Raw genomic sequence first — 12,820 nt, 5'->3', positions numbered from 1 at the left:
GAAGACTTTTTTGAGCAGACTGCTGTTTAAATATTTGCGCGCCTAAATGAGCAATTAATGGAATTCGTACGAAAGAGCCAGACAATTAAACCGCACTACTGCCATAAGGAAGATCATCGCAACTGGAGAGCTTTGATTAGTCCAACTCCCGGCCCCGGCCCCGACCACAAGTACTCCAATCCAACCAGATCCGACTGCTCTCCCACAATTTCAGATACAATATACAATCACAACATACAGATACAGATACTGAGCGCAGAGTGCAGAGTTTCACTCAACGAGCGAAGATCGTTGGGCTTCGCATTCATTCCTCGAGAGTCAGTTGAGCATTGGACGTCCTCGTTAACGGTTGCCTGCGTCTTCTGAGCGACGAAGTAAGTGGTGCTGGTGTGGAGCTACTGCATCTGGTGGAACCGAATCCACATTCACTCGTGTCTCAAGTCTTCTCGGTCATCTAATATTTTTTTTTTTCCAACTTGTTGTTGCTGCTTCTTGGACAGCCAGCAAAGAAAAGGCAAAGAAAAGCCCCCACCTAGATAAAAAAAAAATGAAACATGAAAAGTATCTCGCATGTGACGGAGTGTTTCCCCGTGAGGTTCTTGCCTTCGAGGTGCCGATACAATTACACGTAAAACGAGGCAACACAATCCCAGTTCAAAACGCCAGTCAGCAGAAATGCAACTTGGCAGCAAAGTGTGCAGCTAAGTTTGAAAAACTGCTGTTAATAATGAATTATGGAATAATAATAGTAGAGAAATATATTTTGGAATATCGCCGAATAGTGCCCATGTGTTGCTCGACGAACGGTCGCAGCGGAAAATGTATCTACCATATAAATATAGCCGATAAATAAACGAAAATAACGCAGTTGCTGCGCCCTCTGTGCATCCGTGAGATACGAAACGGAGTTCGTAAAAGTATCTGAGCGGTTTTTGAGTGCTTTCCTCCGTTTTCCCTCTACCTGCCGTGTTGTGCGTGTGTGTGTGTATGTGACTGTGAATGCGAGTGTGAGTGTGAGTGTGTTGTGTCGATGAACCAGTGGATAAAAACAAACCGAGCAATAAAGATACAGACCAAAAGGTGCAAACAAAAACGCACTTCAGCCATATAAAAACCAAGACTTGGGCTATAGTCTTTATATAGAGTGTGATATCAGCTAGTTCGTAGCCCCAAATTCTTATCGCCAAAGGAACTCGTGTTCGTGTTCGTTTTCATAGGCGCGTATCTCGTCGCGGCTCAAGACCCAGTCTATATACATATGTATATGTACATACTCCCGCTGTGTGCAACATGGGATCTGAAATCTGAATGGAGCGGATGTTCGTTCCGACCATATACCATACAGTATAGTATGTAGTGTGTGTGGTGTGTGGTGTGCGGGGTGTATAGTTCCAGTACCAGTATCAGTGTTATGTGATTGGATGGACTGAACTGAACTCTGCGCAAAGGGTTCATCTGAAAGTCGGGCGCCCTGACAACAGATTTCGTATAGTTTTCGAACCGTAAGAAGCCCAACGGGCTGATAAGACAGGCCATTCAACAAAAGCGGGAAATAAATGGGTGCCATTGATAAACATAGAATTTATGTGCAAACAATTAATAGAACTCAAATAAATCTCGGCTGTGGACTCTGTTCGTGTTTCGGTGTTTAAAAATAAAACAAAACTCTGATTCGGATCGGATCGTGATCTCGAGCAGGCAAATGCTTTTGGAATAGAACGAGCCGGCGTTTCTAGGAACTCATACTCAAACTGAGAGCCACGATATCGGTATCACTGAATGAAATTCCAGAGGAGTGCTTATAAAGAATATAAGTCCCTTCAGCTGGATGAAGTCTTGAATTCCGCATCTCACCCACGAGAACTGGTATTTTCCTGTATCCAAGGGAATCTTTGAGTTTGCTCTCATATTGCATTCGTTTTCAGAGGATGTGATATCATCTTGCCGCAAATACTGTGCAAATATTTGCTAATTAGTGCCTCTACTTAACTGAATTCATAGAAAAGACACACACTAATCTTAGAGCTCGGATCTGCAGAATCTAAATTAATCCAACCTTGCAACTAGTGCAGTGCTCATACATACATACTATACTAAAAACTAAAGACCTCATTATTAATTGTGGCGGTTGCAGCTCAAAATTGAGAATGGGAATGAGTCGGGGAGTAGATGAAATCATCGCATAGAATTACTTCAAGTTCCCGAATAGCGAAGATACACATGGTGGGCAGTACAACCACATACACTCTACTCGACTGGAGCTCATGCTCGAGCGTTTATTTATGTCTCTGCTTGTTGTTTAAAATTTTCATTTGCAGTTCTCGTTTTGTTTACCCGAAAAGCAAATGAACTCATTGCCGGCCTGGCCAGTAAAGTTTATTTTTCGAGCGATTTGCTCGGCGAACTAATTAAAAATCGGCCCCGGAACATGGAACAATATGTGCCACACATGTTCTGCGATTTGGTATATCTAAACTGATTCATAATCTCGTGCATTTTCCAGCATATGAAGTCGCTCAGGCACCACCAATAGCAATAGGATATCGTAATGAATTGACGAGCGACACCAAAGTAAAACCTCAAAGGAACAACCCACCAGCCCGGATAACCAAATAGACTTTGGAACTTCTCCGCACGTCCTTGTGACACCCGCACCCACCTGTAGCCAAACGAGCCACCCAAAACCGAAGCCACCATGAAGCGCAGCCGGTGGAGCCACAGTGGCTCCTCCACGGCTCGTCTCCTGCTGATCGGAGTCCTGTTCGTCAGCTGTTCCACCGCCATCCTGGCCGCCCAGCGTCCACCCATCAACTCCGCCGGAGGTCACGAGCTGCGCGGAACCACCTTCATGCCGGCCCTGGAGTGCTACGATCCATACGGCAGACCGCAGGTAAGGGGCTCGGAGTGCCAAGCCACTGTTTACCCTCATTGTTGGTCCACAAACCAATTGAGTAGAATTGGGAATTAGTCGTCGGGCATCCGGCTGCTTTTGGGCTGGGTCAATTCGAGTGTGAGATGCCAGCTAATTGAGTAATTGAGCGACAGTTTCGGAGGATGGGAAGTAATGGGGGAAAGTTCTGGGAATCTATAATTTACTGTAGTCAAAACAGAATCGTTTTAATGAATTATAGTTACGTATGGCTATCTGAAGTAAATTGAAATGTATTAATTGTGTACCCCTTAGAAATGTCTGCCAGAATTTATCAACGCTGCCTATCAACTGCAAATTGAGTCCACTAACACCTGTGGTGAGCAGAACGACAACCACTTCTGCATACAGACCATGAACCAAAACCACAAGAACTGCGAGTTTTGCAAGTGAGTAAAAAGGGTTCTACATCTTCTATTTCAATATTTAATAATTTATTTGCATATAGGTACAATGATCACAATCCATCCTTCTTGACGGACTTGCATGATCCGCAAAGTCCCACCTGGTGGCAGTCGGAGACCATGTTCGAGGGCATTCAGCACCCGAACTACGTGAATCTGACTCTGCACCTTGGTAGGCTTACTAGATAATTAGTTTAAAATACAATATTTTCAATATGAATATACATCCTAAATCCCAGGAAAATCCTATGACATCACCTACGTGCGCATTCTCTTCCGCTCGCCACGACCCGAATCCTTTACGATTTACAAGAGGACCTCGGAGTCCGGACCCTGGATTCCCTACCAGTTCTACAGTGCCACCTGTCGCGACACCTACTCCCTGCCAGACTCGCGAGCCATTCGCAAGGGGGAGGGCGAGGCGCATGCGCTGTGTACCAGCGAGTACAGTGATATCTCGCCGTTGAGGGACGGTGAGATTGCCTTCTCCACGCTGGAGGGTCGGCCCAGTGGCATCAATTTCGAGCGCAGTGGAGAGCTGCAGGAGTGGGTCACGGCCACGGACATCCGTATTACCCTGGACCGACTGAACACGTTCGGTGATGAGCTCTTCGGTGATTCCCAGGTGCTCAAGTCGTACTTCTATGCCATCAGCGACATTGCCGTGGGCGCCCGTTGCAAGTGCAATGGACATGCCAGCAAGTGTGTCGCGAGCACGGGAATGCATGGCGAGAGGACCCTGGTCTGCGAGTGCCGGCACAACACTGATGGACCCGATTGCGACCGCTGTCTGCCGCTCTACAACGACCTCAAGTGGAAGAGGTCCACCTCGACGGAGGTGAACGAGTGCAAAGGTGGGTGCCATCATCTTATAGTTACTTTCAAAGAAAAATTAGTTATTCTCCTATCAATATTTGGATGAAACTGAATTTTTTTCTTAAAAAGGATATATTAGCTGACCTAGCAAAAGTACTCCTTCGTAACAAGGCACGACATTTGTTAAACTAGTTTTTCCCAACTGCACTTTTCACGGGGTGGGGAGAGGTGCTTTCAGGTTTTCAATTAGCTGGACACTGCAGCCAGTCTATACCTTCTTCTTTATAAGGACAGACCACTTTGCCGTTAGAGTCAGTTTCATTTGAGAGAAGCGAAGACGGTCCATCCATCAGCTTCAGTCATGTTTGCGCCTAGCTTGCCAGCGGTCTTCTTTTTGGTACTGCCTTTTGTGCAGGGATGGTCGCATGATTACAGTTTGGAGACCAATCTTATAGGGCCAGAGGTGCCAAATTGGTACCTGATCAACTGTAAAAGTAGTTCTGAAAGAGATGAAGGAAATTCACTAAAATATATCACAATCCCCAGCTTGCAACTGCAATGGATTGGCGGACAAGTGCTTCTTCGACGCTGCGCTGTTCAACCGGACGGGTCATGGAGGTCACTGCCTGGACTGCCGAGAGAATCGCGATGGACCCAACTGCGAACGCTGCAAGGAGAACTTCTACATGCGCGACGATGGCTACTGCATCAACTGCGCCTGCGATCCCGTGGGCTCCAGATCGCTGCAGTGCAACAGCCACGGCAAGTGCCAGTGCAAGCCGGGAGTGACCGGCGACAAGTGCGACCGCTGCGACAACAACTACTACCAATTCGGGCCCCATGGATGCCAGCAGTGCGGATGCGACATTGGTGGATCCCAGCAGAACACTCCCGCCTGCGACACCGACACCGGAATCTGTTTCTGCAAGGAGAATGTGGAGGGCAGACGCTGCAATGAGTGAGTTATTCTGATGCAAAGCCATAGGATAACTCTACTTACTCCAACTAAACTTCTGATTTCTTTCATAGATGCAAGCCGGGCTTCTTCAATCTGGACAAGACCAATCGGTTTGGCTGCACCCCGTGCTTCTGCTATGGTCACACCTCCGAGTGCATGACTGCACCAGGATACTCAATCGTCTCGGTCACCTCCAACTTCAACAAGTTCAAGGAACGCTGGACGGCCGCCGATTTGAACCAACGCGAGGTGGACATCAAGTACAACCAGTACAGTCGGAGCATTGGAACCACCGCCCAGGGCAACGAGCACGTCTACTTCCAGGCGCCGGATCGCTTCCTCGGCGATCAGCGTGCCTCCTACAACAGGGATCTAAAGTTCAAGCTGCAGCTAGTTGGTCAGGTGGCCAATACGGGAGTCAGTGATGTGATCTTAGAGGGTGCTGGCAGCCGCATCTCGCTGCCCATCTTCGCCCAGGGCAATGGAATACCCGACCAGGGAGTCAAGGAATATACCTTCCGGCTGCACGAACATCATGACTACCAGTGGCAGCCCAGCCAGTCGGCTCGTGGATTCCTTTCGATTCTGTCCAATCTGACGGCCATTAAGATCAGGGCCACGTACTCGGTGCAGGGTGAGGCCATCCTGGATGATGTCGAGCTGCAGACGGCACATCGTGGAGCCGCCGGTCATCCGGCCACCTGGATCGAGCAGTGCACCTGTCCGGAGGGTTACCTGGGCCAGTTTTGTGAGTCCTGTGCTCCCGGCTATCGCCACAGTCCCGCGCGCGGTGGTCCCTTCATGCCATGCATACCCTGTGATTGCCATGGCCATGCTGACATCTGTGACTCGGAGACGGGCAGGTGCATCTGCCAGCACAACACCCACGGAGATAACTGCGATCAGTGCGCCAAGGGATTCTACGGAAATGCCCTGGGCGGAACTCCCAACGACTGCAAGCGTTGTCCCTGTCCCAATGATGGTGCCTGCCTGCAGATCAACGAAGACACGGTCATCTGTACGGAGTGCCCGAAGGGTTACTTCGGTTCCCGTTGCGAGCAGTGTAGCGATGGCTTCTACGGAGATCCCACTGGTCTCTTGGGCGATGTGCAGACGTGCAAGAGCTGCGACTGCAATGGCAACGTGGATCCCAACGCCGTGGGCAATTGCAACCGGACTACGGGCGAGTGCTTAAAGTGCATCCACAACACAGCCGGAGAGCACTGCGATCAGTGTTTGTCGGGTCACTTTGGAGATCCCCTCGCCTTGCCCCATGGACGCTGTGACCGCTGTAGTTGCTACGATGCTGGAACGGAGCAGGATGAACAGAGTATCACGCGATGTGACCAAGTCACCGGTCAGTGCCAGTGCAAGCCGAATGTGATTGGAAGGGATTGCGGAGAGTGCCAGCCGGGCTACTTCAACATCCGATCGGGCAATGGCTGCGAGAACTGCCTGTGCGATCCGGTGGGCAGCTACAACTCCACCTGCGATCGCTACTCTGGCCAGTGTCACTGCCGACCGGGTGTGATGGGTCAGCGGTGCGATCAGTGCGAGAACTTCTTCTACGGATTCTCCAGCGAGGGCTGCAAGCCATGCGAATGCGACGAGAGCGGCTCCAAGGGGTTCCAGTGCGACCAGAATGGCCAGTGTCCGTGCAATGACAACGTGGAGGGACGTCGTTGCGATCGCTGCAAGGAGAACAAGTACGACAGGCATCGTGGTTGCATCGACTGCCCAGATTGCTATAACCTTGTGCAAGATGCCGCCGATTTGCATCGTGCCAAGCTATTCAATCTTAGTCAAACGCTGGACGAGATTGCCCGCACCCCGGTGACCAATGATGACGAGTTCGAGGCCAAGTTGAAGGCAGTGCAGGAGAAGGTGGGTATCCTGGCCCAGGACGCCCGCGATAATTCCGGCGAAGGTGGTCAGACCTACGCAGAGGTCATCGATGATCTTCACAAGCACCTGGACAGCGTGAGGGAGCACCTGGCGAGTGCGGATAAGTTCCAGGCTGATGCCAATGCGGAGATCGACAGGGCGCGTCAGAACTACACCATTCTGGACCAGATCACCGAGAACGCCAAGAAGGAACTGCAACAGGCACTCGACCTCCTGAACGACGAAGGTGCCCAGGCATTGGCCAAGGCCAAGGAGAAGTCTGTGGAGTTTGGACAGCAATCGGAACAGATCTCGGACATCTCTCGGGAGGCTCGAGCCCTGGCCGACAAACTGGAGTCGGAGGCCCAGTTCGATCTGAAGAACGCCAAGGATGCCACGGATGCGGTGGAGAAGGCCCATCAGCTGGCCAAGAGTGCCATCGATTTGCAGCTTAAGATCGGCAATGAGCTGCGTTTCGAGGTTGGCATGGAGCTGAGCCAGGTGAAGCAATCCCTGGGCGTCGTGGTGCAGACCTCCAAGGAGGCTCTTCGCAAAGCCAACGAGGTCTACGATACAGCATTGACCCTGCTCAATGAAGTGAATCGTCAAACCCAACCGGAAATCGATATCAGCCAGTTGAAGAAGGACGCAGTGGCGGCCAATGAACGAGCTGATGAGCTGCTCAAGCAGATTACTGAGTTGTCCAACAGCAACGGCGAGCTCTTTGCGGATTTCGAATCGGAGCAAGAACTGACGGAGGCGCTGCTTAAGAGGTGGGTACTCTAATCCGTATTCCATGCTAACTCTTGGCTAACTTGATACGTAATTACAGAGCTGAGCAGCAGCAACTGGAGGACACCGAGCTGCTGGAGAGAGCCAAGGCAGCCCACGACAAGGCCACCAAGGCGGTGGAACAGGGCGACAATACCCTAAAGGAGGCCAACAATACCTACGAGAAGTTGGCCGGCTTCCAGTCGGATGTCCAGCGCTCTTCTGAGAGTGCGGAGAAAGCCCTGCAGACGGTGCCCAACATCGAGAAGGAGATCCAGAATGCGGAGAGCCTGATCAGCCAAGCGGAGGAGGCGCTCGCTGGAGCCAATAAGAATGCCAACGAGGCCAAGAAGAATGCCCAGGAGGCGCAGCTGAAGTACGCCGAACAGGCTTCCAAGGTAAGTCATTCAGAAACACGCTTTTATCCTTTTTCCTTACTAAATTTGTACACTTTCTTGACAGGATGCTGAGCTAATCCGCCGCAAGGCCAATGAGACCAAGGTGGCTGCCCGCAATCTGCGTGCTGAGGCCGACCAACTGAATCACCGTGTGAAACTCACCGAAATGGACATCGTCGGACTGGAGGAGAGCTCGACCAAGGACGACAACCTGGTGGATGATGCCAAGCGAAAGGTGGGCCAGGCCAAAGCCGATACCCAGGAGGCCCAGAAGCAGATAGAGAAGGCCAATGATGAGCTGACGGCCATCAAGGATGAGCTGGAAAACCTGAAGGACATCAACACGGGCGATTTGGATAAATTGGGTAAGACAGAGAAATCTTTTCAATACTGAATTCTCTTATGAGTAACCCTATTAATCCCGCAGAGAATCGTTTGGCCACTGTGGAGGGTGAGATCAATCGCGTCAACCTGACGGGACGAATCGAAAAGTATCGGGAACAGCGAACCATACAGAAGAATCTGATCGACAAGTACGATGCCGAGCTGAGGGAACTCAAGGATGAAGTCCTGAATATTGGACTTATTTCCAAGGCCCTGCCCGATAGCTGCTTCAGTCGCAATCGCCTCGAACCCTAGAGCTCTGAGAACCACCCCACTCCCCATAACAACTACTTCAATTTTAACTAAGAACGAAGATCGGAGACGAGACGAACAAATCAGATTTATGATAGAACGTAGACGTTGAATGAAATTATGTAATTTTAGTGCCTTAGCCGAAATATTCTGTTTAGTGACCCAGCCCAAGGATCCACAAAGGAGACCAACTGAGCAACGTTAAGCTTTATCGCATCATCGTTCGCATACTGTATGCCATATACTCTAATGATACAAGGATACTAGGATGATGATGACCACATCGAGAATCAACTGCCAACTGTGCTTCACCAGTTTCAAGCCAGCCACGGACTGTATTATATGTTAAAAAAAAAGAGACACTTAACGAAACACACAAGACCTTGTAATCATACAATCCGATAATCCAATCGCATATCTATATCTCTGCCGTAGCTCCACCGGAAGTCTATTCTAAACACTTATATATTAACATATTTGTCATTTACGTTTAATGTGCCAATACAATTACCATGTATCTTTGTGTATAAGTCGTCGCTTAAAGAGTTTCCCTTCAAAATATAACTTTTCCAACGTTGTAATTTTGTAAAAATCGACCCTCTGAATTGAACTGGGAAAATATAACAACGCCCGAGCGAACATCCGTTTTGAAGTCGAAGTTAGCGGAATACACTTACTTTTACACTTTTCTCTTTCATTAAGCGTTGATTTGACGATCATATATTTTAAAGGAAACAGAAATTTTAAAAAATTTGTATTTTAACGGATACATGTAAAATGTAATGTAAAGTAAAGAAAGCCGATGAAACGATAGACTTATCGATAATATACAAAATACGACGATGGTACTATCGTTCTTTTTGCATATCTAATGCACGTGTTGTTCAATTTGTTTGTAAACAAAAGTGTTCTTAAATGAATTTTTAGCTGTAGTCCGACAAATTAGCTACAAAATATGTCACGAATTATAGTAAAGCAGCTCCCCAAGCACGTCAGTATATATATTCTTGCAGAAAAAATCATCTATTTACATTGAAATTGTAGATCACCGAGGACAAACTGCGACAGATTTTTGGTGCCCAGGGCACGATAACAGATCTGCAACTCAAATACACGCCCGATGGAAAGTTCCGGCAGTTTTGCTTCGTGGGTTACAGCACCGAGGAGGAGGCCCAATCGGCCATCCGGCACTTTGACAACACTTGCATCCAGACCAGCCGGGTGCGCGTCGAGTCTTGTGCTGCATTGGGCAGCGATGATAAGCCACAATCATGGAGCAAGTACGCCAAGGACAGCAAGAAGAACATAGACAAATTGAAGGAGAAGGAAAAGGAGGCGGCGGCCAAGGCTAAGGAGTCTGAGAAAAAGAAGAAGAAAGAGAAAGTTGACAAGGTGGACCAGATTTTAAGCAGACACAAGGACGACCCGGAATTCCAGGAGTTTCTGGAGGCGCATGACAAGTCGCGAACCCTGTGGGGAAACGATTTGGGAATAAATAAGAACCAGGAGGACGACGAGGAGGACGAAGAAGAGCAGGAGGAATCTCGAGCTGGCAGAGATGACAGTGGAGTGGACGCAGATGCAGGAGATGAGGATGGCTCAGACGATGAGGCGGACGAGAAAGAAGAGACCGCTAAACTGGCCGAAAAGCCCATTAGCGATCTGGAGTATATGAAATCCCTGATGGCAACCACTTCCGGCGATGCTACCGCAAAGAAAACCAAAACCAAGGCGGACAAATCAAACTTGGAGCTATTCACAATCAAAATACACAATGTACCATACAACACCAAGCGCCAGGAGGTGCTTAAGTTCTTCAAGCCCCTGAAACCGTACTCCGTTCGTCTGCCCAGCAAAGTTCACGGCTTCTGCTACGTGGGTTTTAAAACTGAAAAAGATATGGCCAAAGGAATGCTTAAAAACAAGAGTTTTATCAAGGGCAAGCAAGTATTCTTCTCCGACTTTACCGAGAAGAACAAGGTGACCAAGGCGAACAAAAGTGGACAACCATTGGCACCCGCCGCCGCCGATGCAGGCAATGCGAAGTGGAAGCATCAGCAGGACAGTTTATCCAAAGAAGATGACATCTCCGAGTCCGGTAGGATATTCTTTCGTAATCTGGCCTACACTACTACCGAAGAGGACCTGCGAAAGCTCTTTGAGCAGTTCGGTCCCGTGGTGGAGGTAAACCTGCCCCTCGACAAGCTTACGCGGAAAATCAAGGGCTTTGGCACAGTTACCTACATGATGCCAGAGCACGCTTTAAAGGCTTTTAATGCCCTGGATGGCACGGATTTCCATGGCCGTCTCTTGCACCTCCTGCCCAGTAAGGACATCGAAAAGAATCCTAAAGAAGATTTGGACGAAAACGATGCCAGTCTGTCATTCAAGGAAAAGAAAGCCTTGAAACTTAAGAAGAACGCCCAAAAACCAATCGGCTGGAACACATTGTTCCTGGGTGCCAATGCTGTTGCAGAAATTCTCGCAAAGCAATTTAAGACCTCAAAGGAACGCATCCTGGATACCAGCGATGGTGGCAGTAGTGCCGCCGTCCGATTGGCTTTGGGAGAAACCCAAGTCGTCATCGAGATGAAGCGCTTTCTAGAGGAAGAAGGCGTTCGTCTAGATGCTTTTGACGAGCCCGCCAAGAAACGCTCCAACAGCGTTATACTGGCTAAGAATCTGCCGGCGGCCACAGACATTTCAGAGCTTACCCCCATCTTTAGTCGATTTGGTCCAATTGGCCGGATTGTGCTTCCTCCCAGTGGGGTAACGGCACTCATCGAGTACTGTGATCCTTTGGAGGCGAGACAAGCTTTCAAGAAGTTGGCCTACAGCAAATTCAAAAATGCCCCACTCTATTTGGAGTGGGCTCCCGAGCAGGTATTCTCCAAAACGCTTAGTGGAGATCCAGTGATTCCCAAATCGGAACCGAAACCCAAGGAGGAGCCAAAGCCGGAGGAGAAACCGATTGTTATTGATGAGAAAGCTGAGGAGGATACTAGGGCAGAGGATGCCGATGATGAGCCCGAACCGAATACAACACTGTTTCTGCGGAACCTTAACTTTAAGACCGTACAGGAAACCGTGGAGAAACATTTCCGTCATTTGGGTAGCATTCACACCGTTGAAATTGCCAAACGAAGGAATCCCGAAAATCCCCGGGAATTCAACTCCCTAGGCTACGGTTTCATTCAGTTCAAGAAGTCCTCAGTGGCAGAGCACGCTCTGAAGAATTTGCAACTCACCCACATTGATGGCAATCCTGTGGAACTGAAGCGCAGCGATCGGGTGCTCAAGTAAGACGCGGAAAACATATTATAGATTTTTAGTTCGCTAACGTTATAATGTTTTCCAGGACCCAAGATAATGAAGGTGCCCAACGGCGACTGGCCTCACAGAAGAAGCAAACGGGAACCAAAATTCTGGTGCGAAATATTCCCTTCCAAGCACAATACCGCGAAGTTCGCGACATATTCAAGTACGTAGAGGTCATACCTGTTAAGAGAAATTGTAATGCTATTGCTAATCTGTGTTTTCAGGGCTTTTGGCGAACTGCGTTCTTTACGTATTCCCAAAAAGGCGACCACGGGCGAGGACGCGCATCGTGGTTTCGGTTTTGTTGACTACATGTCCAAGGCAGAGGCCAAACGCGCCTTCGACGCCCTTAGCGCCAGTACGCATCTTTACGGTCGTCGTTTGGTACTTGAGTGGAGCGCCAATGATGACAACCAGGACGTGGAGGAGCTTCGCAAGCGCACAGCGGCCAAATTTGGCAGCAGTCAGGCGGCGGATGTGGCTAAACGTAGTAGGAAATCCTTCTTTGATGTGGAGGGCAGTGTTCAGCCAAATCAAGATGACGACGACGAAGAGGAGCAATAGTCCTAAGACGTAGCGTGAAAATGTAGGAAGAACGCGATATAATAAATACAATTGTTATTTTTATGAACAAAAATGTACTACTTTTTTTGAATAACTGGGAAACACTAATAATATTTAATCCTTACAGCAAAAACTATGTAGT

The 12,820-nt window shown here is 48.9% G+C and overlaps 2 protein-coding genes across 2 annotated transcripts; both read left to right on the top strand.

The window, feature by feature from the left end:
- The first annotated feature begins 320 nt into the window (after positions 1–320).
- Positions 321–9,435, top strand: LOC120450608 (laminin subunit gamma-1). Its single transcript, XM_039633743.1, has 10 exons — positions 321–374; positions 2,504–2,890; positions 3,185–3,318; positions 3,378–3,505; positions 3,573–4,187; positions 4,696–5,107; positions 5,179–7,764; positions 7,824–8,160; positions 8,225–8,525; positions 8,588–9,435. The coding sequence occupies exons 2-10, from the start codon at positions 2,696–2,698 to the stop codon at positions 8,797–8,799; spliced, it is 4,920 nt and encodes a 1,639-aa protein (XP_039489677.1). The 5' UTR covers positions 321–374; positions 2,504–2,695; the 3' UTR covers positions 8,800–9,435.
- A 204-nt stretch (positions 9,436–9,639) lies between these two features.
- Positions 9,640–12,751, top strand: LOC120450609 (probable RNA-binding protein 19). The gene is made up of 4 exons (XM_039633744.1): positions 9,640–9,787; positions 9,841–12,095; positions 12,155–12,277; positions 12,339–12,751. Exons 1-4 carry the CDS (start codon positions 9,752–9,754, stop codon positions 12,676–12,678), a joined length of 2,754 nt encoding a protein of 917 aa, XP_039489678.1. The 5' UTR covers positions 9,640–9,751; the 3' UTR covers positions 12,679–12,751.
- Positions 12,752–12,820: the final 69 nt, after the last annotated feature.

This window comes from Drosophila santomea, chromosome 3L (genome assembly GCF_016746245.2).
Source record: "Drosophila santomea strain STO CAGO 1482 chromosome 3L, Prin_Dsan_1.1, whole genome shotgun sequence".
NCBI classification, from domain to species: Eukaryota; Metazoa; Arthropoda; class Insecta; order Diptera; family Drosophilidae; genus Drosophila; species Drosophila santomea.
The sequence above is the reverse complement of the archived record's forward strand: the minus strand, read 5'-3'. Positions and strand labels throughout refer to the sequence as shown.